Below are 23600 nucleotides of genomic sequence, written 5' to 3' on the forward strand. Positions count from 1 at the left end.
CTTCTTCAGCGTATAAGACAGTTGACGGGAGAATTGCAAGCATCCTGTCCGATTTTAAGGTACCGAAGGAAAGCATCGCAAAGACGTCTAGACCCCAATCACAACCGTTGGTATCCGACAGTGCTGGTATGGATGTGACGAAATGAATATCATTGCATCAATACTGGAGTTGTATCGATATAGACAGAGTGCTTGCAGAAGTTACATGTGTGGTTGTCCCACCCGGCATCCTTCTCTGTTCCATGGTCAAAAGGCTTCAGGTAGATGTATGTATGTTCCCATCACAAGATAATTCCACTGGTTCATTAGTACGTAGATGATTCTCAAAGACGCGTACCCGTGTACCCTTCCCGTTTGTCTACAAAATCGAAGCGCAAGAGAAAAACGCCTTCTTTAGCATTTGATGCTCGACTGAACTCACTTTTGGCCCTCGATAAAGCCGAAATGAATACCACTCAATCAGCTTTGTAGATAAGACACTGGATTTTCTGTAAATTTTGTAGACCAAAGTAGCACGTCAGTCTGTTTCAACTGCAGGGTCAATGACGCGAGCATTGGTAATGGTAGGTAGCATTCGAGCCAAAGTAACCGTATGAGGTTCTACTCTGGTACCGTTGCCTAAATTTTGCAGCGGACATATTTGGTTGTCAATTGCAAGTCAAGTTAGTAAAGAAGTCAAATGAGTAGTATAACGTATGTCAATGAAAGCTGAGAGCTAGGTTCGTTTGTCTTCTCCGAAGAGGTTGCCGAACTGGCTGGTTTAGTTCCTCAGGCATCAAGGCAGAACTCCAAGTCAGCATTTCCACAGTCTGTTCTTGCCGCCTGTTCGTCAAGCGAGGAGGAATCTAGATTTGTAACTGAGATCAATTTGCCTTTGACGATTGAAATAGTAGTAGTCTACCTTATCGAACGAATAATAATAGAACAGATTGAATACACCTCCAAAGTGGAAGCATTCACAGCTTACGCCCGTCTGATTCGTCCCTCCTGACCGCTTCCGGCTGCCGGCGAAAAATCTATCACGCCGTCCCGTCCGTCTCACATTCTCCCCAAGCCCTACACCTGCGCCCTACCCCTAAGCCCTTATTTCTGCTCTTGGAAGTCAAGATAGTATCTTCTTAGGACCTTGCCTTGTCCAATATGGTAAACACGCGAGGTTCAGGTCCCTCGTCTGACGATCACGTCTCTTCTGAGCTTCCTGCGTCTCCTGCCCTCAAGGTCGAGGACGATGGTAAGTGTTCCTCGTGGCTTATTGCGGACCTTGATCTTACCCGTCCAACATGGCGCACGAGGTCATTGTCATCTCTTTCATTTATTTGAATAAGATTATATTCTGTCTATGGTTTGAAGTTCGGTTCTGACTCTGATTCATTTGCAGCTTCCTTGAAGGCGTCTCACCCGCGCGAGGAGGACGAGGATGGCTCCCTTTCCCCTCGAGCTTCGAAGAAGCGGCGCATCGAGCCCGAGTCGGAAGGGCTTCTCCTACCAACTCAAACGACCGAATTGACCGATCAAGCCCCTGGACATCAAATCGAAGAAGAATTAGTATCCGCTCTCGGTTCTGGGATTGTAGATACTGTGGAACGCCAGAATGCCGGGCAGACTCAGACGGTCAGCTCCGCGGGAGATCCCGCGGCGCCGGAGACAAATCCGGAACTTGATGATATGGCGTCTGTCATCTCCAGTATCATGAACCATGCAGAACGGGTCGAGGAACAATGCGCTATGGGCCAGCAACAATTAACTACTGCGACAACGACACCGGCTACCCCTGCGGATCAGCCGGCGCCTAAGGGTCTAGTTTATGTGAAGGCAAACTCGCACTTGAAGATCCAGAGCTTGCCTATATTGGACAATCTGGTAAGAAATGCTTCTTATCCTGTTATGTGGACCTTCTAGACGTCAGCCCTGACACATGTGCGGTTCAGTCTACTCAAATTCTCTCTCTTCTGGCCAAATCCACTTATCAGGACATTACCTCGTTTGTGGCTGAGCCGGAGTCAGAAAACGGACAAGCTTATGCGACCATGAGATCTCTCTTTGATCATACAAAGAAAGTGTATTCCTCCAAGGAATCTTTCCTGTCACCGACTGAACTTGGTCTCACGGAACCTTCGCAAGTTGACATCATCAGAAAAGCAAACCTGGCCTCATTTGTTTCAAGCATCTTTGGCACACAAGAAATCGGATTTGCTGAACTGAATGAGCATTTTCTGGATGTTTTCGTCCCGGAAGGGGGCCGCCTGTTGAAAGTACAAGGGGCTCTGTTTCTGGAGCTCAAGACCCAAGCGTTCATAGCCTCCATGAACAACACTGAGAGAACAAGGACCGAGTTGCTGTATGACCTGTTTCCAGATGATCTGGAGCAGCGGTTACTTGACCGACGGCCAGGAACTCGTCAGCTAGCACCTAGTGAGGCTGATTTCGTGAAACGTGCTGGCTCACGTCGGGATATTCTTTTGAACGATATCAACAACGAAGAAGCGATGAAAGCTTTGCCCGATAAGTACCACTGGGAAGATTTTCTCCGAGACCTGAGCTCGTACATTACGAAGAACTTTGATGCTATCTGCCATCAACAGGTTTGTTTTTCTGTGACCCCTATCTATCCTTGCCTTGCTAATGCTGATCAGACGAAGAAATTGAATAAGGGAAGGCAGCCATCTTCATCGAGTGGCGAGTCACAGGATCCGCCCAGTGCACCCCTCCAAGGCCAATTCCCTGTTGCTTCGCAAGCGCCTGAAGTTCCGGTTGACAAGAATATGCATGGAGACTTGGTAGCCCGTGCGGCACGTGCGGCCCAGATCGCCCTGCAGGGCCACGGATTGAGACGTTCTCAACAACAGCAATCCCAGCAGTCCCAGCAGCAGCAACAGCAGCAGCAGCAGCCCAGTCAGCCACAGCAACCAGGACAACCCCAGCAACAGCAACAGCAACAGCATCACAACCACATTCAGCAGGCTCAGCAGCAACCTCAGCACCACCTACAGCAACAGCAAATGCCACAGCAGAGTTCTCAACATGGAGGCCAGCCACCTCATGGGTATACTGCTGCTCAGCCCACAGGCCAGCTGCCACCTCAGCAAAACCCACATCAGCAGCACTACCAGCATAGTCCAACCCCGCCGGGGTATCAGCAGCAGCCCGGACAGCTCACATTCCAGCAAAGCCCTCTGCAAGCAAACTTTCAACAATATAACCCTGGGGGTCCCGTCTCCATGCCAGGGAGACCCAACGGTGGTCAATCAAATCATGGTTATATGCCTGGAATTCCTCACTATTCACAATCACAACCCACTCAAGTGCTCTATGAGCGCGCTCGCATGGCGGCTTCGGCGAAATCTTCTCCAAGCAGTCGCAAATCCGGCCTACCAAGCCAGCGCCGCCCCTGGACTACCGAAGAAGAAAACGCTTTGATGGCTGGACTGGATCGTGTAAAGGGGCCACACTGGAGTCAAATCCTTGCGATGTTCGGCCCCGGGGGTACTATCAGCGAAGCCCTGAAGGATCGGAATCAAGTGCAGCTGAAAGACAAGGCGCGCAACCTGAAACTCTTTTTCCTCAAGAGCGGTATCGAAGTTCCTTATTACCTAAAGTTCGTTACCGGTGAACTCAAGACTCGCGCTCCTGCGCAGGCCGCTAAACGTGAAGCACGGGAGAGGCAGAAGAAGCAAGGCGAAGAAGATAAGGCTCATGTGGAAGGTATCAAAGGCATGATGGCCCTCGCTGGCGCACATTCGCAGCCCGTTCCGCTGGGACACGGGCACGAGGCAATGTCTGCTTCTCCCGGCCTTCCGGATACTGGCAGCCATTCTACGTTCGATCAAACCGCGGAACAGAACCTGATGCAGACACTGGGCCAGGAAGTCCACGGGGCTCAATTTGGCCAACCTCAACATCAACCAGGTAATGTCGACCCCAACATGCACATGGGGCAGTAAACTGGTCATTCTTCATACAAGGTTCTTTATCCGGCCTGTCCCAAGGACCGACCTGAAGGCGCGGTGGTTTTTACCATTTGAATGGCGATATGTCCTTTTTGACTTCTGGTACAAGATGCTGCTTGCTGCGTTGTGTAATACCACGGTTTGGGTCTGGTTTGGTCTGTAAGAGTAGAATTCAGGCATCTAATCGTACATATGTAAAATGATTCTGTATTTATAATGAATACCATTTTCAGTTGAGCCTATTTATGAAATTATCATGAAATCAACTCGAATCGTTGCTTCGTTGCTTTTCTAGCTCATGTAGCAGAGCGCATAGTCTAATTGTCGTCGGGCCGAACACGGACAGATCTCCGCCTGTGCATCACCAACACATGTCGATTCGTTGTACACACCCTAAAAAGAACAGACCTCAGCGAAACGTTGTCCCCCGAGTTCTCCTATTCGTCCAACAGGGGTTCACTTTATCCGTCCGTTCACTTCCGCCTCTCTTGCTCAAGTCACTAATAAGTGATCTGTCACGATGGCCGATTCAACAACTCCATCACAACCTCCAGCGCCGCCTTCGTCGCAACCACCACCTTCATCCCAGATCGGTTCACAAGAGCTTCCACCATCATCAACACAGGCAACAGTACCAGGAGAGTCATTGGGTACTTCTGACCCCCCGGTTGTACCGAAACAGGAGCCAAATACAACGGATGTCGAAGCCCTTGACGCCTCCATCGAGCAGGATATCGATATGAACACCGGTGGCATTACCAACGCTGCAGGCGCAAGCGACGGAGATAATACGATAGGGAACCCTGTCCAAGATGCAGTGCCTACATCTGTCGACGCTATAGCAGCGGCAGTGGCGCCGTCGAAGAAAGAGACGAGTTTGCGCGAGTTTCTGGGCAAGATGGATGATTATGCGCCTATTGTAGGTCTTACTTCTTTTATCATTTTCCTCTTGCCTTACTTTTGAAAACGTATCGCAAGATGTACACTCTTCAGGCATTCTAACAAGGTATAGATCCCAGACGCGGTAACAGCTCACTATCTCACCCTCGCCGGCCTACCACCCCCAGGAAACGGACCGAACCAAACCCCCCCACATCTCGCCCGACTCCTCGCTCTCGCAACACAGAAATTCATTGCTGATATCGCGGCGGACTCATATCAGTACGCCCGTATCCGAGCCTCGAACAGTACATCAGCCAGCAACCCCATGGGCAGTCTGAACGCTGCCTCCGGTCTGAACATGCCCGGCGGTGCTGGAGCCGGCGCAGCAGGCGGCGCAGCGGGCGTTGGTGGCGGCGACGCAGGCAAAGGCAAAGCGAACACACATCTGGGCATTCAGCGTCCTGGTTTTGGCGGTGGTGGCTCCGGTGGCTCTGGGCAAGGTCGGACGGTGCTCACCATGGAAGACTTGGGCATGGCTGTTGCAGAGTATGGTGTCAGCGTCAAGAGAGGGGAGTTTTACCGGTAGAGAAGGCTGGGTCCTGGTGACGGAACACATCTGTGCTGGTCAATACAGCCAGTATGCAACCGGATGTTATCCACAAGATTTGGATGACTTACGAGAGATTTTGACGTTATATTGCTACGCAGTCTTGGCGAGAGGGTTTATGGTGGCTTTCTCTGGGAAGGCAGATTTTTCAATTTCATTTGGCGTACATATCGGGTCGAGGACGACGGATACCCTGCATTGGGGGTTGCTTATATTTCGAAAAGAATTTTTCCTTTTCTGAACTTTGTTCGCAGGCGTTTTTGGAAGGCTGAATGGGACACACATATTCATCAGTGTCCACCGCAACAAGTATACAACTCTGATATCCAGAATAAAATGAAAATATTGACTTTCGCAAAACCTATATAACTCCGACACAGTAACCGCTATTTTTACAACACAGATATGTGTAGAAGTACACTTCCCGCCAGTAGAAGACGGAAGAGCCTCGACAGGGAGACGATACCGCTACCGCAGGAGAGCGAGATCTGTTACCCTCGCAGTAGAGATTCCCTGTCTTGGTCATTTGGAACAACCGCCGTAGCAGTACCAATGACGATCCCATCCCATAATGCTGCTCGCCGTAAGCGCCAGCTCTCGAAAAAGCAGCCACAAGAACCATCGAACGGTATCCCCATACCCCCACCAGAATCACTTATTTGTTCTTGGACTGCTTGTACGTGAACCGCTTGCGGGTACTGTCAATGCCAACCGTCAGCTTCTGCGTCTGCTTCTGCTTCTCATCCCGACTGTCGGGACATCTCTCAATGAACGGGCATCAAACATACGGAACATATTCGCCCAGCTTCCTCCCCACCATATCCTCCGTGATCAAAACATCCTGGTACGTCTTCCCATTGTGCACTGCGAACCGCAAACCGACGAAATTAGGCAGGATTGTGGCTCCGCGCTTCTGTGTCTTGATCGGGGGTGTGCCGGGAGGAGGTGGGAGTTTTCGCGGGAGAGGGAGACTGTCCAGAAAATTTGAGAGTCAGCTAGTACAATAGCAGCAATCGAACTCATTTGGAACTGTCTCTGCGATTCTAAGACAATCATATCCAAGCTAGGGTATGGAGATAGCGTACGGCACAATGTTCGGGCCTGCGGTGATGGTAGCGGGATTAGCCATTTTCCCTTCGTTCGAGACATATGAATTAAATAGGGACAATCCTGGAAGACTTACCTTTCCATACGGATCGCCCCAGCAGAGCACGAGTGGGAAACATCTTGTCGATACACGCTGCTCAACAAGTCCGAGACTCCGCAAGCTGAGAGTCGCAAATCGATGCTTTTCGGATGGTTGATTATGTAAGCGAATATACTTGGATGCTCAAGATACCATAAAAATACTACGGATAGGTCTGAACTTGAGAAAATGTAGCTATTATTCTTTTTTATCTATTAATAGCCATTTACCGTGATTGCTAGCTGTTATATGTCTCTTTCCCAAGCAAGCTATCATCGTATATTGGTAGCATTAAACAGAGCCAATAGCTTGAATATCTTCCGATCCAGAAGCCGCCAGCGACTGTTGGATGTAAAGATCCCCTATTCCTGAATTTTATCTGATGTGCTTATTCCATAGCAAGCTCATCGAGTAGTCTGATCAAGCTCCGGACTCCCATGAGGACGTTTTCGTCCGGACCCTGACCGGGCGTCCAACTGGCGTGCGCAAAGTCAATCAAGCGGAGGTCGTGCACCTTGGGAGGTTCATCCTCTTCCTCCTCGTCTTCAAAGTCTATTTCTCCTAATTGTGCCGTTTCTGGACCGAGGTTGATATTGATTGCCTGCTGCGGTATTCCCTCTTGTCCAACCTGCAGGTTGACAACTTCGAAGGAGCCATCTTCCTGCAGAGCAAAATCAAACTCCTCGTCCTCTTCATCGGCCTCTTCCGGTGATCTGTCCCTGGGTTTCTTTTCTTCTTCTAGTGCTTGTTCCATCGCCTCTGGGTCACCTTCGTAGACAATGAGAACACTAGACGAATACATCCTGCTCTCTTCCGACTCCAGGATCGACTGCACACGCCTCAGCTCGTCAGCAAGTCTCTTGGCGATTAGTTTGGACCGATCAACAGGGCCAGCCTTTGCGCCGGCGAGGAACGTCTCAAAGCCTTCTTTCACATTCTTCTCATTAAAAGACCGTCCATACCACTTGTCGTAGCGTTTGTAGCCGTCCTTTTCAACGACTTCACCCCTGGCACCCTCGACTCCCTCATGCTTGGTGGCGTATGGATTGGTCTTGCTGCCCTCGTCCGTCTCCCCATGAGCGCCGGTCCAAATCTTCATCCCGGCAATACGAAACCCAAGACTACCGCTGGTAGTCTCCTTGGCCACAGCCTCCAGCTTGGCCCGCTTAGCGGGAGGCGCGTCATCAGCCCAAAGTCGCGCGCCAAGTTTCACATCCAGGACATTTGGGCGTTTGAATCCAGACGCGATATTCTCCAGGACTATGGACAGCCCCGTTTCAAGCTTTTTTCCGCCAGAGGGAACCCATGGTTTGTTCTCAGTTGCGCCGTTCGAGCCTAATCCCGCATGCAAACCAAACTGCGGAGCCTCCGCGGTGGTTGGCGTGGCGGATGAAGATGAGTCGTCCGCGGTGGGTAGAACAATAGCTCCACTCTGCTGAGCAGCAGCAGTGAGCGCTAAGGGGCCTTGCTGGTCGGCAGACGATAAGGTTCCGATGTAAGTGGGAATGAAGTCTCGAAAGGCGGGGTGAAGGGCGCTAGATTCGTAGAATGCAACTTCTTGGGGAGTGCAAGGTTTCGCGATGAAGGAACCGGAGGGAGTGCAACGCACGCCGTCACTGTAGAGAAAGATGTTAGACCAGTCATGCGACCCTGTATAGGCGCACAAAGCGCACTGCGCTGACAATGATTGGATGCTCAATGCAGGATAATTCAGCCGCTAGAGAGGCTGAGATATGCTGACGTGGGCAAGGAAGGTGAGCCGAGAGCGGATGGATACTTACTGTCCAGCAGCGGCGTGATCGAAGTCGACAAAGCTGTCAGTGTCGAGTTTGGCTGTTTTCAAACTATCGGACCTTGAAGACGATGGCATGTTGTCCGCGAGAGAGAATAATCATGAATTATTGCATAACGGAGCGCCGCGAAATCTCATTCATTGCTCTTTCCGGAAATGCGTTGACAGGAGGTATTTCGAGGCCGCGATAGGGATATGAGAAGTAGTCAAAGGTGAAAGAAATGAAGTCGTAGGTAGAGTGTAGTCAAAGAGATGGAGAGTTAAGGAGCGAAGAAAAGGAGAGACAAGGCAAGTTGTACTTCCGTCTACGGTTGAAATGCAATCATGATCGGCATGACTGGCACAAGGGGGTCGGAAATAAATGCCTAAGGGATTATTCAAAATAATACCGCTTTATTAGTCTGATGGAGTCGTTGTCGCTTTAGTGTCTTGGTTCGAACAACGGTCAGTTTTGACAAGAAGTGATCGGCGGCTGTGATTGCCGGCTCAACGCGGGCCGAGGACTGCTTGTTCTTGGGATGGCATCATATCTGCCGCTTTTGGTTGAGGCGAAGCGTTTTCCTGGCCCATCGAGGAATTCAATATACACAAGACTTGAATCCTAACTCGCTCTTTGTCGTTATACTAGATGTCGTGGGTATATATAGCCTTATCAGGAAAAGAATAGAGTGTGCTTCTAATTATGGAGGCATTGTTCTTGCAACTCTTATATTTACAAGGGTATGCTGCCTCTGTAAACGTCAGTGATATCAGCTTGTAATGGAATATACATCTAAGATGGAATGGTTAGGCTTCTCATGCCAACCCTAAAGCCTCTCTAACTGGCCTTGTCGTCTTTCTAGCACATATTACCGTCGTGGACGATCAAGGTGATAATGTTACCACTCGAACTATCCAGTCCCCGAGCTGGTCCTTAATTAAGCTCAACCACAAATACTACAGTCTAATAAAGCCTCAGAAAAACCTAACAAGGTTTCAGAGGCGCCAGGTATAGTCAGTTAAGATCTCAATGGGGCTGTTACTACCATTAATATGGTAGGTGAAAAGAAACAAGAATAAGATCCACTTTATGTCGCCCATTCAATAAGGGAGAGGAGGGGGTGTTATAGAACTAAATTCCATGGCTAAGAATTTCAAAACCTACAACCTGCGCCTTTCAGTCGTCTAATTTGACTGGAATAATTGCTAGTCTGACAAGGGAATGAAACACATCTGACGGGGCGGATGTGGTTGGATCTTCTGGATGGTATCACATCTGCCTCTTTTGATATTTTCACTTGCTTGGCTTTCCATATTGATCATTGTAAGATCATGGACTGAATTATCTCAGTTATTGTAGCTTGAACCTGTTAGATGACTTACACATTATCCTCGGAAGGCTGCTCCAGGCACCACAGTCGAACAATGAAGAAGCTGGAGGTGTGCTCTGTTTGTCGGTGAATTGCATTAGTCAAACAGACTGAGAAGTAGTTGGGCTGTTGGAGGCATTGCTTTCCTTTCCTTCTCACTACCACGTATCAGTGAATTGAATCCTCCCCCCTCTCTCTCTTGTTCAGTGTCTACTTCCCATCCCCGTCATCTATCTTCCTTCCACCTCTCAGCTTGATCTAATCGTCCCTTCTATCTCGTTATCAGACGATCTCATCCAGACCTCTCATGGCAATGGAGTCTCCAGAAATCCCCTCGAACACTTCTCACCAGCTCCGTCTTCGACCTCTGGAACAACACAACGACCCAGAAACTGAGCAGCCAAACATGGCTACTTCTCCGGGACATCAGACAAGCAAGCCAATTGAAATGACACCATCCACATCAGAAGCAAACGGTATTCAGCAGGAACCAGAGTCTATCCCTGTTAATATGGTAGAGTCAAAGAAGAAAAAGAAGAAGACCTCCAGATCGAAAATCAAACGCGGCAAAGTAGGACCTTTGCCATTGACCGGAGTTACGTTACGGGCGAAACTGACACTTGCACTCTGCAGAACAAGCCGACAGGGTTTGAAGAGTACTACGTGGACGCCCCCATAACACCCCAGGAGTATGCAGAGGGGCGAGAGATATACGATGTGTATGTGACTACTGCCACACCAGGAGACGAGTAGGCTGACAAGCGTTGAACCTTATCAAGCTCCCGGCCTATCATTCAGTAAGTTCCTCTCGCAGCTAGGTCTCATAATCTGCATCTAACGTCCGTAGTCGAATAGAAGATGCGATTCTACGTTTCCAGAAGAAGCGGCGCATCGAAAATGACAGACGTGATATCTTTTTAAAGTACCTGCAATATGGAGGCGTCGATATCAGTCCGAAGATGTTCACGGGTACAGACCAACGTGACCTCAAGGAGATGGACAGTGAGGGGATCCTCCTGGCCAGGGCCCAAACAAGCATCGCGCAGGAGCAATTGAACTTACAGATTGACTTCAACGCTGTGGTCAAGGGGTATCTGTAAGCCTTCATGGCGACACATGCTGCGACGCCATAATGAAACTGACGGCTGAACAGGACCTCCTACTTCCCGTACTACTTCAACCCCGAAACCGAGGACATGGTCAAGCTGGCCACAGTCACGATTTGGAACTTTCTCACGTACATCCTCTACCACGACGTAGTCCCAGAGTACAAAGCGAACATCGAGGAAGCCAGGAAATCCTGCGACATTGCCGGCAAAGAGCTCTGGAAAAACCAGCAGTTCACAGCCAAAGGACCCGGAGACTTCAATTCCGCTTGCTCTACCCTCTTCGGCGGCGTCTTTTTTGATCTCTACGTCGAAGACAACCAGTGGAACAACAGCAAGGACGATACTGTGCGCATGAACAACGAGATCGCCCGTAAAGTTGTCAAGTTCGCGCTGGCAGGCGCTGGTATTGATCGACAGGCCGTCCAATTCCAAGAGCTTGCAAACCAAGACGCACTGCGGGCGATGCGGGTCGAAGACATCGATGGCTTTGAAGTCACCGCCATCATCTTTCCAGACGACGAGACTAAGGAGTTTTACCAGGTGCACGCTCCAGATCTCCACCCCGTTGGAAGAATGCTGGCAAAGGCCTACCGCGACCCCGGCAAGCCCGACATTGATCTCAGCCCTGAGGAGAAACTTCAATGGGAAGAAGGCGGTGCACCAGCATTGGAGTTTGACTTCTTCCTTGAGGAGAGTCTGCTAAAGTTGTGCTATCCTGGAATGAAGGTCATAACGTCGGTTTGGGAACTTAACTGTGGATTTCATTACTTCGACGAGGTTTTCACAGCCTACTGTTCTATTTACACCGTTCTGGCCAATGATTTGATGATAGGTTGGAAGAAACCGAAGGATTTGCGGATGGGAGATGATCGTGAAGCTGATGAGACAGATGATGAGGAGGGTAAGGATTCAAAGGGAAAGGAAACAGAGGGACCAAGCTGTTGAGGCGGTGATCTGATCTGTGTTTCTTGCGTAGCAGTAGCATACAATTCGATGGATCTTAATCAGAAAATCTGTACTTTTCAAACATATGCACACGTAAATTCATTAAGTAGATCATGGCTTCAAGAGAGACTTTCCCGTAGTCTTCCTCCCCTCAAGGTCGATATGCGCCTGTTGAACCTGCTCAAGCGGGTAAACCTTGTGAATTCTGACCTTGAGCTGGCCAGACTGGAGCAGGTTGAAGAGCTCATTGACATAGAATTCGAATTCTTCGCGGGTCTCAATGTAGCCGAAAAGTGTAGGACGGGCAACCTTGACACACTTGGGGGAGAGTTTACTGTCCAGGTCAGTCCATATCCGAACCAGAAATAATGTGAAGGCCAAACATACTTCAAAGGCAGAGGAGGAACGGGACCGCTCGCATTTCCAAACCAGACGATAGTACCCTTCCTCTTGACCACCTCCAGACTTCCTTCCCAGGTATCCTTTCCGACGGAATCATAGACGACATCCACGCCCCGGCCGCCGGTGATCTCCTTCACCCGTTTCACCCAGTCCTTCCCCTCTTCGCTGCGGTAGTCAATGACATGATCCGCACCAAGGCCCTTAACCAGCTCGACCTTCTCAGGACCACCCGCAGTACCGATGACATGCGCGCCAATCGACTTGAGGATCTGCGTCATGAGAAAGCCGGCACCACCAGCGGCAGCATGCAGAAGAACCCAGTCGCCCTTCTGCACGGCGTAGGTCTCCTTCGCCAGCGACAAGACAGTCAGCCCGCTCAGGAACGAAGCCATAACATCCTCATCCGAAATGCCGTCGGGGATTTTGACTGCCTTGGCCGCAGGGACGGCAGTGTACTCCGCATATCCGCCGGTGCTGAGCCAGGCGACGCGGTCACCAACCTGGAAGTTGTAGTGGTTTGGCCCGGGCCCCAGGGCGACGACGGTGCCGGCGCCTTCGCGACCCAGAACTTCAGGCTTTGGGGCGGGGTAGAGCCCTGTGCGGAAGTAGGTGTCGATGTAGTTGATGCCGGAGATGTTGTTCTTGACGAGTAATTGGCCCTCTTGCGGGGCGGGCACGGGATAGTCAGTTTTGAAGTCGAGGACCTCGGGGCCGCCGGTCTTCTCGACCAGGACGGCCTTCATGGCGGTTGGGATAGACATGGTGTGTGGTTGTGATGAGCTTCTGAGTGAGGCTGTCGGACGAAATGACGGTTGGAGATGAGAGCGAACGCCAGAGAGACGGACGAGTGCGGGAGATGTGACCGCAAGGGAATTACTGAGGCGGGGGATGAAGGCGCGGGAAAGATGCATTCGATGGGAGGAGGGGATAGTGAGGCTATAAGTCTGAACTACAGGAACCTTCTTTGGCGATCCATCATCATCTTATAGAAGAGCATTTGTCATCGCGACTGCTATTTCTCTGGTTATCCGACGTCTACAAACATTCCCCGCAGTTCCCCCACTATAGAAGTATTCGCAATGGGCAATGGGCGATAACTTCGGACTTTGATCCGGTCTGGCCTCGAAGTTACATTATTTATGGTTTCAACAACGACTATTCTAACCATTATCAAGCAACTATCTTGCATCATGTTCAAGTTGTCCTCTCCAGCTTCTAGTTCTAATCACCTTCCGTCGGGAATGACGCCATCGGCTGTTATCCGAGTTTATCGGATTTCCTCCCTTCCCCTTATCCCCGAGGTTTCAAGCAGGAGGAAAGAAAGATACTACTGATGGATGTGCAAGTTCAAGGAGGGAATGGGCTGAAGAAGCATAGAAGTAGCTTAGAGGAGCCTACCATGCACAAAATACAAGATATATCTTTATATTGACCAAGCAACTAGTGGCATACAGTTTGATTTTTGTTGTGATGAGAGTGAAACTACCAAAGAAACAGTATTAACACACTCAGAAGTAAAGAAGATTCTCTAGCTGAGAGATGGAGACAGATAAGTTATTCAGAAGAGTATGACTCAGAGCTATTGTTGTGTTGGCCGTCTCTCCACATCTACTCACTGCCAACAAACTCATTGATGCAATCCACGTTTCTTCCCTCCACGACTTCCCCATCATCATCAGATTCAACATACTTATTTTACATCAAATTGCTTTTCCAATAGTGGCTCATCCCTTCCAATATTGATGAGAGTGCTATAGTTTGCTACCCAATCCGCTGACTAGAGGTAACACAAACGTCGTCACTTTGCAGGGCACATTCGACAGTCGACTGAGCAGGACGAACAAAATATCGACATCATACGCTTGGTCTTTCCCTCGTCCAGGATGGGATAACGATCCATTCTTCAATGGCCAATAATCGTCGATGACGGCGCTGAAAAGGGGGCTGAGTGGTCACCCTGCGCCTGACCTTTTCTGCTCGCGTGGGATAGATGCAGTGTCCATGAACAACTGTCATGTCTGTCAATCCTGCAGTAAGTGGCGTTTTCATATCTGCAAGGCTCTCTCCGCAACAGCCCTTCCTGCGCCAGGAGATCATGATTCGTCCGTTTAACAAGAACCTCGACAGTAGTGTTGATCCAGATTGGTTGTCTAGTGTGTCTCTGTCCGCCGGCGCAGGCGTTTGCAAACCCACAGCATGCGATTACCACTAGATTTCGGTGCCTGTTGAGTGTTGACATGTTCGAAGCATCGCCACTCAATTCTCACAGTCGGACATCAAGCTCGACCGGACATCTGTACATGGAGGTAGATTCGCTGCCTATTAACGCCCAACCCCCGAGTCTGTGCTCTGATAGGGCCGCCAAGATGAAACACACTGCCCAACTAGGCCCCTTACAATATTTATATACCAAGCTCTCTGGCGCTGGCTTCGTTGATTCTCTTTGTTCCCATAGACCAGGGACGAAAAGTTTTTCTTCATCTTTTTTCTTGTATCATAGTCTTGTACACTACAGCCGACAGCTTCCCGAGGATCTTCCTGGATAACATTCTGATATTTGTGTTGGCTCACATTTCTAGCCTGGTATTCCATCTATCGACGCATCTCTCTGTTCGACCTCTCCGACGCCTGCACAACTCCGAGTGAGTCTGAGAATCGACGGTCATACCATGCAAACCGCCACCAGGGAAGGATATCTAATCAGCCGTGCCACTGCCACAGGATAGCCTTTGCCCGTTCAGCTCCTCTGAGAGAGAATTTTGTCTGCCTTGTTACTCCCTTGGAAGTCACCACACATCTACCTTGGACTCATCGCGGCCAACATGCCTCGACTTGGGCGCAAGCGGTCCCAATGGCCGCCGCCTCCCTTGGTGGAGGACGAAGCCACCTCGCTCTCCCGGGAACTCCACGGCACGTCCATACTAAGAGAAAAGCCTGGGGTTGAAGGAGTCTGTGCCCGAGGAACCATTGACCAATACCCTGTCATCCTGGATGCGCCTATTCCCGAGTCTGCAAAGACTAAGCAGTATGACCTGGATGAGTGCAGCCGCGAAATCAGTTCTTCAGATGATAGCACAGGACCAGCCACGCCACCTGAAAGATTTGTACAGGATCCACTTATCCGCGTCGTTGATGATTCCCAGGAATTCCACTTGACGCCTCCAACGGTGCCTGTCCCCTTGCCGGTCAAGGAGACTAGGCCTCAAACCCAGCCAAGGAAGGAGGAGCGTCAGCCGCCCAGGATATCCCAGAACACCAGCAGCAGCCGTCAAAGAACGGAGCCTAGTCAGACCAATCCGAAACCTCAAAGTGGAACAAAGAAGAGGAACATTGATGTGAGAGCGACCACTCAAGTCCCTCCTCGCAACCCCGAGCGTGTCTCTGTGCCTGCAAGGAACGGACAAGGTTCCCTGGGGATGCCTGTAGAGAAGACTACTTCTGCCGCAGTCCCAAAACGCTCCGGTAGCGAGAGGGATGGACGTCGACAATCCCCCGGCGAGACTCAACAACCGCGCTCATCAGCCGGGTACGTGTCTGATTCGGCTGCAAACAAGGCCCCAATGGATCCTGAAACCGCGCATCAGGAGCCGCCTTCGCAGACAAGCAAGAGAGCTCACGCTGTCCCTCCTATGGTCCCTCCTACGGGATCAGGCTTGGCCGAAAGGTTGGAAGAAAAATTGAGACAGCGACAGAAAGTTCGCGAGTCTGAGAGTTCTACTCAACCAAGCGAACTGCCTCTTGCTCGTCCTACGGGCCCCACCGAGCCGTCGTCCTCCGAGCCTCCTCGAGCTTGTCGGTGCAATGCACCTCCCGAGACAGTGCCACGAGCTACTTCTCGCGGAACTCGTTCTAGGGCTTTGTCCACCCCAGCGAAGCCGACGCCGGCTGCTCCCCGCTCAGATGAAGTTGATCCGTTTCCTGCTTCGCTCCGTACAGCGACGACTGAAACAATGCCTCCTGTATCATCTCAGTCGACAACGAAACGGACAGTATCATTTTATGGCGAGCAGGAGCAGGAGCAAGAGCGCGAGGGATCAAGATCCTCGAGACGGCAGAGTCCTTCCAAAGCAGTGGTTCGCCAACCTTCCCCAAAAGAAGCGAGCCCCTGCCTTCTGCCTTGTCCACGGTCTGTCCCTATGACCGGGTACCAGGACTGGTATACCATCAAAGGGTTGGAACATCTCGACATCTGCCCTTCGTGCACGAAACAGATGCGCAATTCGCGGTTCCAAGATCTGTTCATCCCTGGTTTACCGGTACCACGTGCTCAGATGGTTCGATGCTCGATGAGTGAGCCGTGGACCCGACTCGCCTGGATGCAGACCATCAATAAACAGTATGAAACTTTGGACATGCTCCAGCAGATTACCCGGCCACCGCCAGGAAGCAAGCCATGCACGGGACGCATCATCAGCGATCAGTTCTGGTACCGAATCATCGACCCGGAAACAGGCATGTACCTGCCCAAGTTCAACGTCTGCGCCGCGTGTATTCGCAATCTCCGCATTCTTATGCCGCAACACCGCGAGACGTTCACGAGAAGCACCACCATGCAGGAACAGGTCTGTGATTTCGTGGTGGACAGTCCGCGGTTTGTCCAATACGTCGACCTGCTGGACATTGCTGCAAATCGCGCCGAGCTCGAACGCTCACCACGGCCCGACATGACCGCGTTCCTGGCTTACGCTCGTCGCAAGGTCGTACTACGGGACTGTCGCCGGGATCGGCCGGTTCTTGGTGCGTGGTACTATATGCCGCAGCTGCCCGAGTTCACGGTGTGTGAGGATTGCTACGACGACGTGGTGTGGCCGCTGGTCAAGGCGAATAAGCCCATCGCGCGGCAATTCTTGACCAGGATGCGGCTCGCACCAGGGGACGCACCGACTCGATGCCGGGAAGCTAGCTGCCAGCTGTACTCGCCCCGAATCCGGGCCAAGTTCCGCGACGCCGTGCAGCGAAACGATCTGGCGTACCTGAAGCTGATCGCACTGAAGCGCTACGACGTTGAGCAGCACATTCGGGAACGACGAGAGGAGTTGTTGGAGGAGGAGCGCAAGGGATATGACTGTGACGCTGAGCTGCGGAGGACCTTGCTCGAGTGGAGGAGGTGGGAGTGAGGGTGAAGAATCATGTTGACAGGCTATCGCGGGCGATCAGCCTTGTTCCTTGCATTATCACAATGTACGGTAATATGGGTATGGGTATGGGTATTTTATAGACATGTATCAACAACGAAGAGAAAGTATGCAATGCAACGCACCAGATCAAACTTGCCTCTGTAGCCTGTAGCCTCGTAGCCTCTAGCCTCACCTCATGCCCTCTCCGCCTCCGTCACCAACTCACTCAGCGTCACAACCCGATACCCCCTTTTCCTCAACTCCGGCAAAACCCTGTTGAGCATCGGCACCGTCCAACTCCTCCGATCATGGCAGATAATCACACTCCCCGGCCGCACCATACTCAGGATATGCGCCGCATTCATCCACGCATACGGGACCTGCGGATCATGCGGATACACACTCCCCAGGGCAATCCTTAGCCCCATTCCCCCAACCAACCTCCTCATCCTCTCACTGAAAAACCCACTCCCCGGCCGAAACCACCTAACCCGCGACTCCTCGACCCCAGCACGCGCATACACCCGACTTATCCGTGCCTGCACCTCCGCAATCTGCGCCGAGAGCACCTCATCGCTCAGCGCACGCGACGGCTCATCCCGCATAGCATGGTTCCCCAGCTCGTGTCCCGCGCGCACCAAGTCCGCAAGCACAGCCTCGCGCCCGTCCCCGTCCATCTGCGACCCAATCGCAAAGAACGTCGCGGACGCGCTGTGCGCCTTTAGCGTTGCTGCTATCTGCGGTGTATATTGCGAGGGGGCATCGTCGATGGTCAGCGCGACGAGCTTCTTGTGGCTGGGGAGGGGGACGTGGAAGAGGACGTCTGGGTAGCGGTGTTGGAGGTAGCGGATGAGGAGGCTTGGCGGTTTGTAGATCAGGTACAGGGGGGAGAGGAGGAGGGCGGTTAGGAGGATGGGGAGGAGCATTACGACGAGGCGTTTGAGTTTTCGGCGGCGGCGGTAGCAGCTGTAGAGCATGGTGTTGTGTTCACTTGTAGGAGGTGGTGAGTTTGATGTTTCGGGGATCCTTGGTTGGAGTTGGGGGATTTTGGGGATGGGAATTGTTTCGCCGTGCAGTTGTACGCGTCAACACCCACATGAGTAGGGAGTAGCGTTTTCTAGTTAAACTATAGAGATAGTCATAAGGTTGTTAAACTTGTATGAATCACTTATTCAACCTGAGATCGCAATAAGCCACTGAAAACATCACAAAAGATCTTGAACTCCAGATTATAGTTACCACAAGGCTCGGCAGTATGGAGAAGTTCGTTGACTGCTAAAGCAGATCAAGTTAGAATATATTAACTCTGTATATACAATATCCCAGTCCAGTCCGCATTGCACCCAACCTAACTCCAATTTTAACAACCTTGAATGATTGAAACCGCTATATATCGCTTCTGCCATGCATGTACTATCCCACCAACCCAACCACCTCTCCTGGCCACTTCTTGCCCCAGACAATGGCCCTTGGCGGTACTCGCCCACCGATCGGAGCCAGTACCCGAATCTTGCCCTTCTCGCTATCTACATCGGCCACGTACAGGAATCCCATGATGCTGGCATCGCGAATCTCTGCCGGACTGGCATTCGGCGCGGCGTGTGTAACTGCGAGCAGGGAATTGGCGAGCGTGTTCGGTGCAGGGGGTGGAACTTTTTTCAGGGGTACAGCCGAGCTGCCTGATGCTGCATCCTCGCCTGATGAGCCTCCTAAGCCCGGCACGGAGGAAGCAAACGATGTCTCCTCGGCATGCTTGGCCTCTGGACCCTCCGCGTCATTGCTTCCTTTGGGAAGGAATGTATCACTGGTGCCAAATTGAGACGGATCGTATTCGTCCTCGTCTTCATCTGAAGAGGCGATTGTATAGTTGTAAACGGCCAAGGAGTCGTAATCGAGCTGTTGGGCATGGGGAGAGAGTGTAACATTTGTCGTCGAAGACGCAGACATCGAGAGCGCCGCCGATGCCGTGGAAGGAATCGGATTGCCGAAGAAGTATGTTCGAATCTGCGACTCACGCACTGACTTCATAAACGCTGCGTCGCGGTCCACGCAGCCACCAGACTTGGAGAGCTTCACGACGGTGATCCGCTCATCCGACGCTGCGGCAGACGCACTGGACGTCGGCTTGTTGTCGTAGTTCTTCATCATGGTGCTGTAAAGCCGTTCCGAGCCTATGACCAGGATGGTCGTAACTGTAAAGGTCAGTCTCATAGGCAACGACTGAAATAGAAAAGGAAGCATACTTGCGAACTCCGTCACGATGTGATTGATAATCTCAAGACTACCCGGCTTGCCAGCGCTCAAAATGCCCGGCGTATCAACGATGATGCCCGTCTCGCGCGTATCCTCATCCTCGGCCATCCGCCCCGTCACACTCAGCGCCAGCCGTGACACAATAGGCCGATAGACAGCACCCTCCGCTTCGAGCGGATTCTGCAACGGATAGAAATAAACTAACGGCAGCTTCACAGGTACCGCACTCGGCCCCGACATGGGACTACTTCCCCACCCCTCCTCAACATTCATCATCGTCCGGAACGCCGTCGCCGTCAGCGTCCCTGGGACGCTGAGCATCCCCTCCGCCGGATCCAAATTGACCACAATCGGCTGCCTCCCGACCTTAGTCGCATACGCCGTCAGAATCTTCGCCACGCTCGTCTTCCCCGCGTTCTCTGGCCCCAGAATCAGCACCCGCGGCCCGTCCTTGCCCGTCGCCTTGGCCTCCTGGCGCATCGCCTCCAGCGCGAAATGCACATTCGCATACTCGACCATCGGCGTCTCCTCGGCCGTATACTCGCTCTGGCAGCCGCCCGCGCCGTAGCCACGGGCCCCCTCGCCGTTCAGACCCGCCGGTCCCAGTCCATCTATCGTCGATATCGTATCGCCGGCGCTGACCTCGAGCGTGCAGCCGTGCCAGGTGTAGATCGCCGCTTTCGTCCCGGAGAAGGTATACGTCTGCGATGCAGCAAGTTCTGTGCCGAAAAGCTCTGCGGTGCCGGCCAATAGCTACAGCAAGTAAGTTAAACGTTGTATTAGCCATTGCAGTGCGTCATCGAGAAATGACAGCTATCAAGCCCCTGTCATCTCTATTACCGACCTTGACTCGTATCGCTGTTCCAAATGCAACCTCAAATCTCCATTCTGAGCCCTTGGACAAGGTAATCTGTGTTGGCGGTGCGGGGACAAACTCCCTCTCCGATGAGGTCTGCGAGAGCTCTAAACCGGGGAGCGACATTGCATCGCTGTACTGCAGAAATAAGTAGGCGGGTACTCAGTTTTCACAAACTCGACGCAAATATTTGTCTTTGTTTCTATGACCGAATGCGAAGCTCAAGGGTCAAGAAGTGGTGCTGGAGCTTCCAGATTGCGGTGATGTTTTGAATGTTTGCAATGCGGATCATTTGATTGCTACCAGAATACGGAGTAAATAAAGACATTTGATTCAACACATCCAAGTGCTCACAAAAAAGTATGGCACCGCTATCTTTCTATATGCGTTCGCACACTACGACTAACCTACAGTGCCTTAGAAGACTGCCCGAGTCAATCATTCATATCATACTGCATGCATTGCTTCTCTAGTGTCCAACAGTGAGGAGGGTCAAGGGGTCTTCGAAGAAGTAACGGAGACGGGGTGCCATAGATCAGGTATCCAGAAACCAAGTGAAGAACAAGGGGAGAGAAACGTAGAAAAGAAGGAATAGAGATGCAAAGCTCCTCGCCTTCAATGTCCCAACCAAACACCATTGGCCGAGTAAAGCTGCAGATACCCGCAAGACCTATGGACAGGAATATTTCCCTTTGCATCAAAAGGGCAATTATTAGAAAAACCGATAGAATATCAATACAGTACATCAAGAATCACCGGGATGAGATATAGAAATGGCAATGGGAAGGGTTTCATTGGAGGAAAAGGCAGGGGAAGGCCAGAAGGGAAATTTCACAGAGGAACAGGCATATGAGGGGAGGAGATTCGGTATGAAGGATTAGACGCTTCCCTTCAGTCTGGAGCATCATCAGACAATCCTTCTACCAAGGTAGAGAGCGGTGACGGGTGGGGATGGCGTTGGACAATTTCCGGAACAATTGAACTCGATACAGCATGATTCATACGGGTAATCATACTCTGCTCCTGGCCCTCGAAGACCAGGGAAGAGCCGGGTTGGATTTCCTAGAAGAAATAGGGAATGGAAGCCCTGGTGTATATCGTTAGGACAGAATCTTACACCAGTGGGTTTCAGACACTTACGCAAGTGCAAAGACAGCCGTAACACCGACCAAGGCACGGTTCCTCACACGCTCCCGCTTCAGCTTCTCTTCCAGGACCTTTGCCCTCTTGGCGCGCAGGGCCGAGGCCGCTCTGGTCTCATCATCCTCCTCATCTTCACTGAGCATGTCGGTCTTGCGCTTTTTGGCGCCCTTGGGTGACGAGGCTTCCGGCCGATCACCTTCGGTGGTTCGGACCTTGATCGCTTCTTCGACCATTTCCTTGGCCTTGGCGATCATCTTCTCGGTGTCGTCTGCAGAAGGTGCCTCCGGAAGGCTAACAGGCATCTCGACCGAGATCGTCGTCTGGGTGGTTCTAACGTCATCCACCGTGTCGGCAGTCGTCTTGACGTCAACCTTGACTTTTTCTTCTTCGACCTCATCCTCCTCAGGAATGGCGGCGACCCTCTTCCTGGAAGTCGGCTTGGTTGTGTCCCCTGTGACGGTGACCACTTTCTCTTCGACATATTCTTCCACACTAGGCTCGATAGTTTCGTTGGCTGATCCAGCATCAGCGTTAGACGCGGTCATGTCCAAAGCGTTCTGAAGACTAGCGCTAGCTGCACTGGCCTCCTCCACACTCGCCTCCTTGGCTGCGCGAGTCTTCCTCGGTTTGCGAGGGGAGATGGTGGCTCTCTTACTGGGCGAAGCAGACCGTCCCCTTCTCGTACGCTGCGATGGGGCAGAGAGCTGGGTCGGGGCTTCAATGGGCGGGAGTTCAAACTTCGGAGGAGGTGTGATCTGCTTCTTTGGGGTTTGAGGGATCTCTGTGGGATCCAGCAGAGCGCGGACCCAATCGTACATCTGATATTCCTTGGCCAACTCCAACGCTATTGACCATCAGAGGAAATTCATTTAGGGGTGCTGGTGATCTCCAGGCGTGCTTACCTAGTAAGGGGCTGACCCAGATATTGCCGGCGATCTCATCCTCGCTGGTGCCCTCTCGAGTCTTCAAGTATTCCCGTTCAGCCTTCTCTTCCTCCAACTTCGCCCATGGGAAAGCGATCTTGAACATTCCAGTGGCGCTGACATATCCATCCTTGCTTCGTCGCTGATTGAATGAAAGCGATCAGAATCGGCCACTGTGACCATCAACAAAAGGCGAAGCGGTTTCACTCACCATGAGAAAGTAGGTCTCCGGGTGCTGCTGAGGGGCATGCGACGCGAAAATCTCGGAGCCTTTCAGGTCTTTTGGCAGCTTCGCGCGCAGATGGGCATATTCGAAGGGGCCCAGATTCTCAGGCTTGGTTGCGTTGGACGTTCCAATCTGCGTAGGCTTGACAGCGAGGTTTGTTTTTCCTAGACGGCGGAGCGCCAGGAGTTCCTCATCTGTCCTCCCTCCGGAAGGAACGGGTTAGCCCTGCGCAATGCTCATGTCGTACGGCGTCTCCTGGTCGAAGCATCGGGAGCGATTTTGGAGCCGAGGATGCGAAAATAAATGGTGAAGCTTCAACTTACACGAAGGGGATTGGTCCGGAAGGACGAACGGGTTGTTCCTCTTTGGCAGAGATCGCACCATGATGTATGGCTAATATGAGTCTAGATGGCAAATTGAAGGATGTGACTGCGCCTGAGAATTATGGACGTAATTTTCCAGATGGTAGATAGATAAACTCTTGCGCGCAGGGAAGGATTGCGAGATGCGACGCCAAAGCGGCGGCCACGTTGCAGGCGCGTCTGCGGTTGCTCTCCGAAGAGGTTCACTCCTGAGGATATAGACGTCACCACAGAAGGGTGCGCACACACAAGTGAGAGGTGTGATGGCACCACACGCAGATGATTTTATGGGTTGATTTTGGGTGGATGATAAACTCTCTCGCGCGGGGGGAGGGTACACAGACAGATCCGCGACGAGCCAGGAGATAAGTTCAATTCGCGATGAAAAATACGGCCTGAAAGTTGATAAAAGATAAAAAGGTATGAGCAAAGCAGGGGGGACGCAAAATAAGAAGACGGCGTTTTGCTGGGCTTGGGCTCCTTACGCTGTCCTTACCGTAT

At 51.7% G+C, this 23600-nt stretch overlaps 10 protein-coding genes across 10 annotated transcripts, besides 2 other annotated features; 4 read left to right on the forward strand and 6 right to left on the reverse strand.

Moving 5' to 3' along the window:
• Window positions 1–1140: 1140 nt before the first annotated feature.
• Window positions 1141–3941, forward strand: NFIA_075780 (putative MYB DNA binding protein (Tbf1); the record flags this gene model as incomplete). Its single annotated transcript, XM_001259544.1, has 4 exons — window positions 1141–1231; window positions 1379–1860; window positions 1929–2582; window positions 2634–3941. The coding sequence occupies 4 exons, from the start codon at window positions 1141–1143 to the stop codon at window positions 3939–3941; spliced, it is 2535 nt and encodes an 844-aa protein (XP_001259545.1).
• Window positions 2862–3011: a microsatellite.
• A 526-nt stretch (window positions 3942–4467) lies between the features above and the next one.
• NFIA_075790 (putative TFIID and and SAGA complex TAF10 subunit) lies at window positions 4468–5415 on the forward strand (the record flags this gene model as incomplete). The annotated part of the gene is made up of 2 exons (XM_001259545.1): window positions 4468–4866; window positions 4960–5415. The coding sequence occupies 2 exons, from the start codon at window positions 4468–4470 to the stop codon at window positions 5413–5415; spliced, it is 855 nt and encodes a 284-aa protein (XP_001259546.1).
• A 676-nt stretch (window positions 5416–6091) lies between these two features.
• Window positions 6092–6565, reverse strand: NFIA_075800 (mitochondrial 37S ribosomal protein uS19m; the record flags this gene model as incomplete). Its single annotated transcript, XM_001259546.1, has 3 exons — window positions 6092–6134; window positions 6225–6407; window positions 6522–6565. The coding sequence occupies 3 exons, from the start codon at window positions 6563–6565 to the stop codon at window positions 6092–6094; spliced, it is 270 nt and encodes an 89-aa protein (XP_001259547.1).
• A 445-nt stretch (window positions 6566–7010) lies between these two features.
• NFIA_075810 (inositol polyphosphate multikinase) lies at window positions 7011–8492 on the reverse strand (the record flags this gene model as incomplete). Its single annotated transcript, XM_001259547.1, has 2 exons — window positions 7011–8238; window positions 8404–8492. 2 exons carry the CDS (start codon window positions 8490–8492, stop codon window positions 7011–7013), a joined length of 1317 nt encoding a protein of 438 aa, XP_001259548.1.
• Window positions 8493–10076: 1584 nt separating this feature from the next.
• Window positions 10077–11817, forward strand: NFIA_075820 (uncharacterized protein; the record flags this gene model as incomplete). The annotated part of the gene is made up of 4 exons (XM_001259548.1): window positions 10077–10334; window positions 10397–10482; window positions 10611–10859; window positions 10917–11817. 4 exons carry the CDS (start codon window positions 10077–10079, stop codon window positions 11815–11817), a joined length of 1494 nt encoding a protein of 497 aa, XP_001259549.1.
• Window positions 11818–11928: 111 nt separating this feature from the next.
• Window positions 11929–12980, reverse strand: NFIA_075830 (quinone oxidoreductase family protein; the record flags this gene model as incomplete). Its single annotated transcript, XM_001259549.1, has 2 exons — window positions 11929–12151; window positions 12205–12980. The coding sequence occupies 2 exons, from the start codon at window positions 12978–12980 to the stop codon at window positions 11929–11931; spliced, it is 999 nt and encodes a 332-aa protein (XP_001259550.1).
• Window positions 12981–15041: 2061 nt separating this feature from the next.
• Window positions 15042–17336, forward strand: NFIA_075840 (uncharacterized protein; the record flags this gene model as incomplete). Its single annotated transcript, XM_001259550.1, has 1 exon — window positions 15042–17336. One exon carries the CDS (start codon window positions 15042–15044, stop codon window positions 17334–17336), a length of 2295 nt encoding a protein of 764 aa, XP_001259551.1.
• A 155-nt stretch (window positions 17337–17491) lies between these two features.
• Window positions 17492–17526: a microsatellite.
• Window positions 17527–17530: 4 nt separating this feature from the next.
• On the reverse strand, window positions 17531–18313 carry NFIA_075850 (chitin deacetylase CDA4; the record flags this gene model as incomplete). The annotated part of the gene is made up of 1 exon (XM_001259551.1): window positions 17531–18313. One exon carries the CDS (start codon window positions 18311–18313, stop codon window positions 17531–17533), a length of 783 nt encoding a protein of 260 aa, XP_001259552.1.
• A 436-nt stretch (window positions 18314–18749) lies between these two features.
• NFIA_075860 (cleavage polyadenylation factor subunit CLP1) lies at window positions 18750–20571 on the reverse strand (the record flags this gene model as incomplete). The annotated part of the gene is made up of 3 exons (XM_001259552.1): window positions 18750–19528; window positions 19580–20342; window positions 20434–20571. 3 exons carry the CDS (start codon window positions 20569–20571, stop codon window positions 18750–18752), a joined length of 1680 nt encoding a protein of 559 aa, XP_001259553.1.
• Window positions 20572–21581: 1010 nt separating this feature from the next.
• Window positions 21582–23121, reverse strand: NFIA_075870 (KilA-N domain-containing protein; the record flags this gene model as incomplete). The annotated part of the gene is made up of 4 exons (XM_001259553.1): window positions 21582–22432; window positions 22491–22653; window positions 22723–22931; window positions 23061–23121. 4 exons carry the CDS (start codon window positions 23119–23121, stop codon window positions 21582–21584), a joined length of 1284 nt encoding a protein of 427 aa, XP_001259554.1.
• Window positions 23122–23600: the final 479 nt, after the last annotated feature.

The sequence above is a fragment of the Aspergillus fischeri genome, genomic scaffold (genome assembly GCF_000149645.3).
Source record: "Aspergillus fischeri NRRL 181 1099437636264 genomic scaffold, whole genome shotgun sequence".
In the NCBI taxonomy this organism is placed as follows: Eukaryota; Fungi; Ascomycota; class Eurotiomycetes; order Eurotiales; family Aspergillaceae; genus Aspergillus; species Aspergillus fischeri.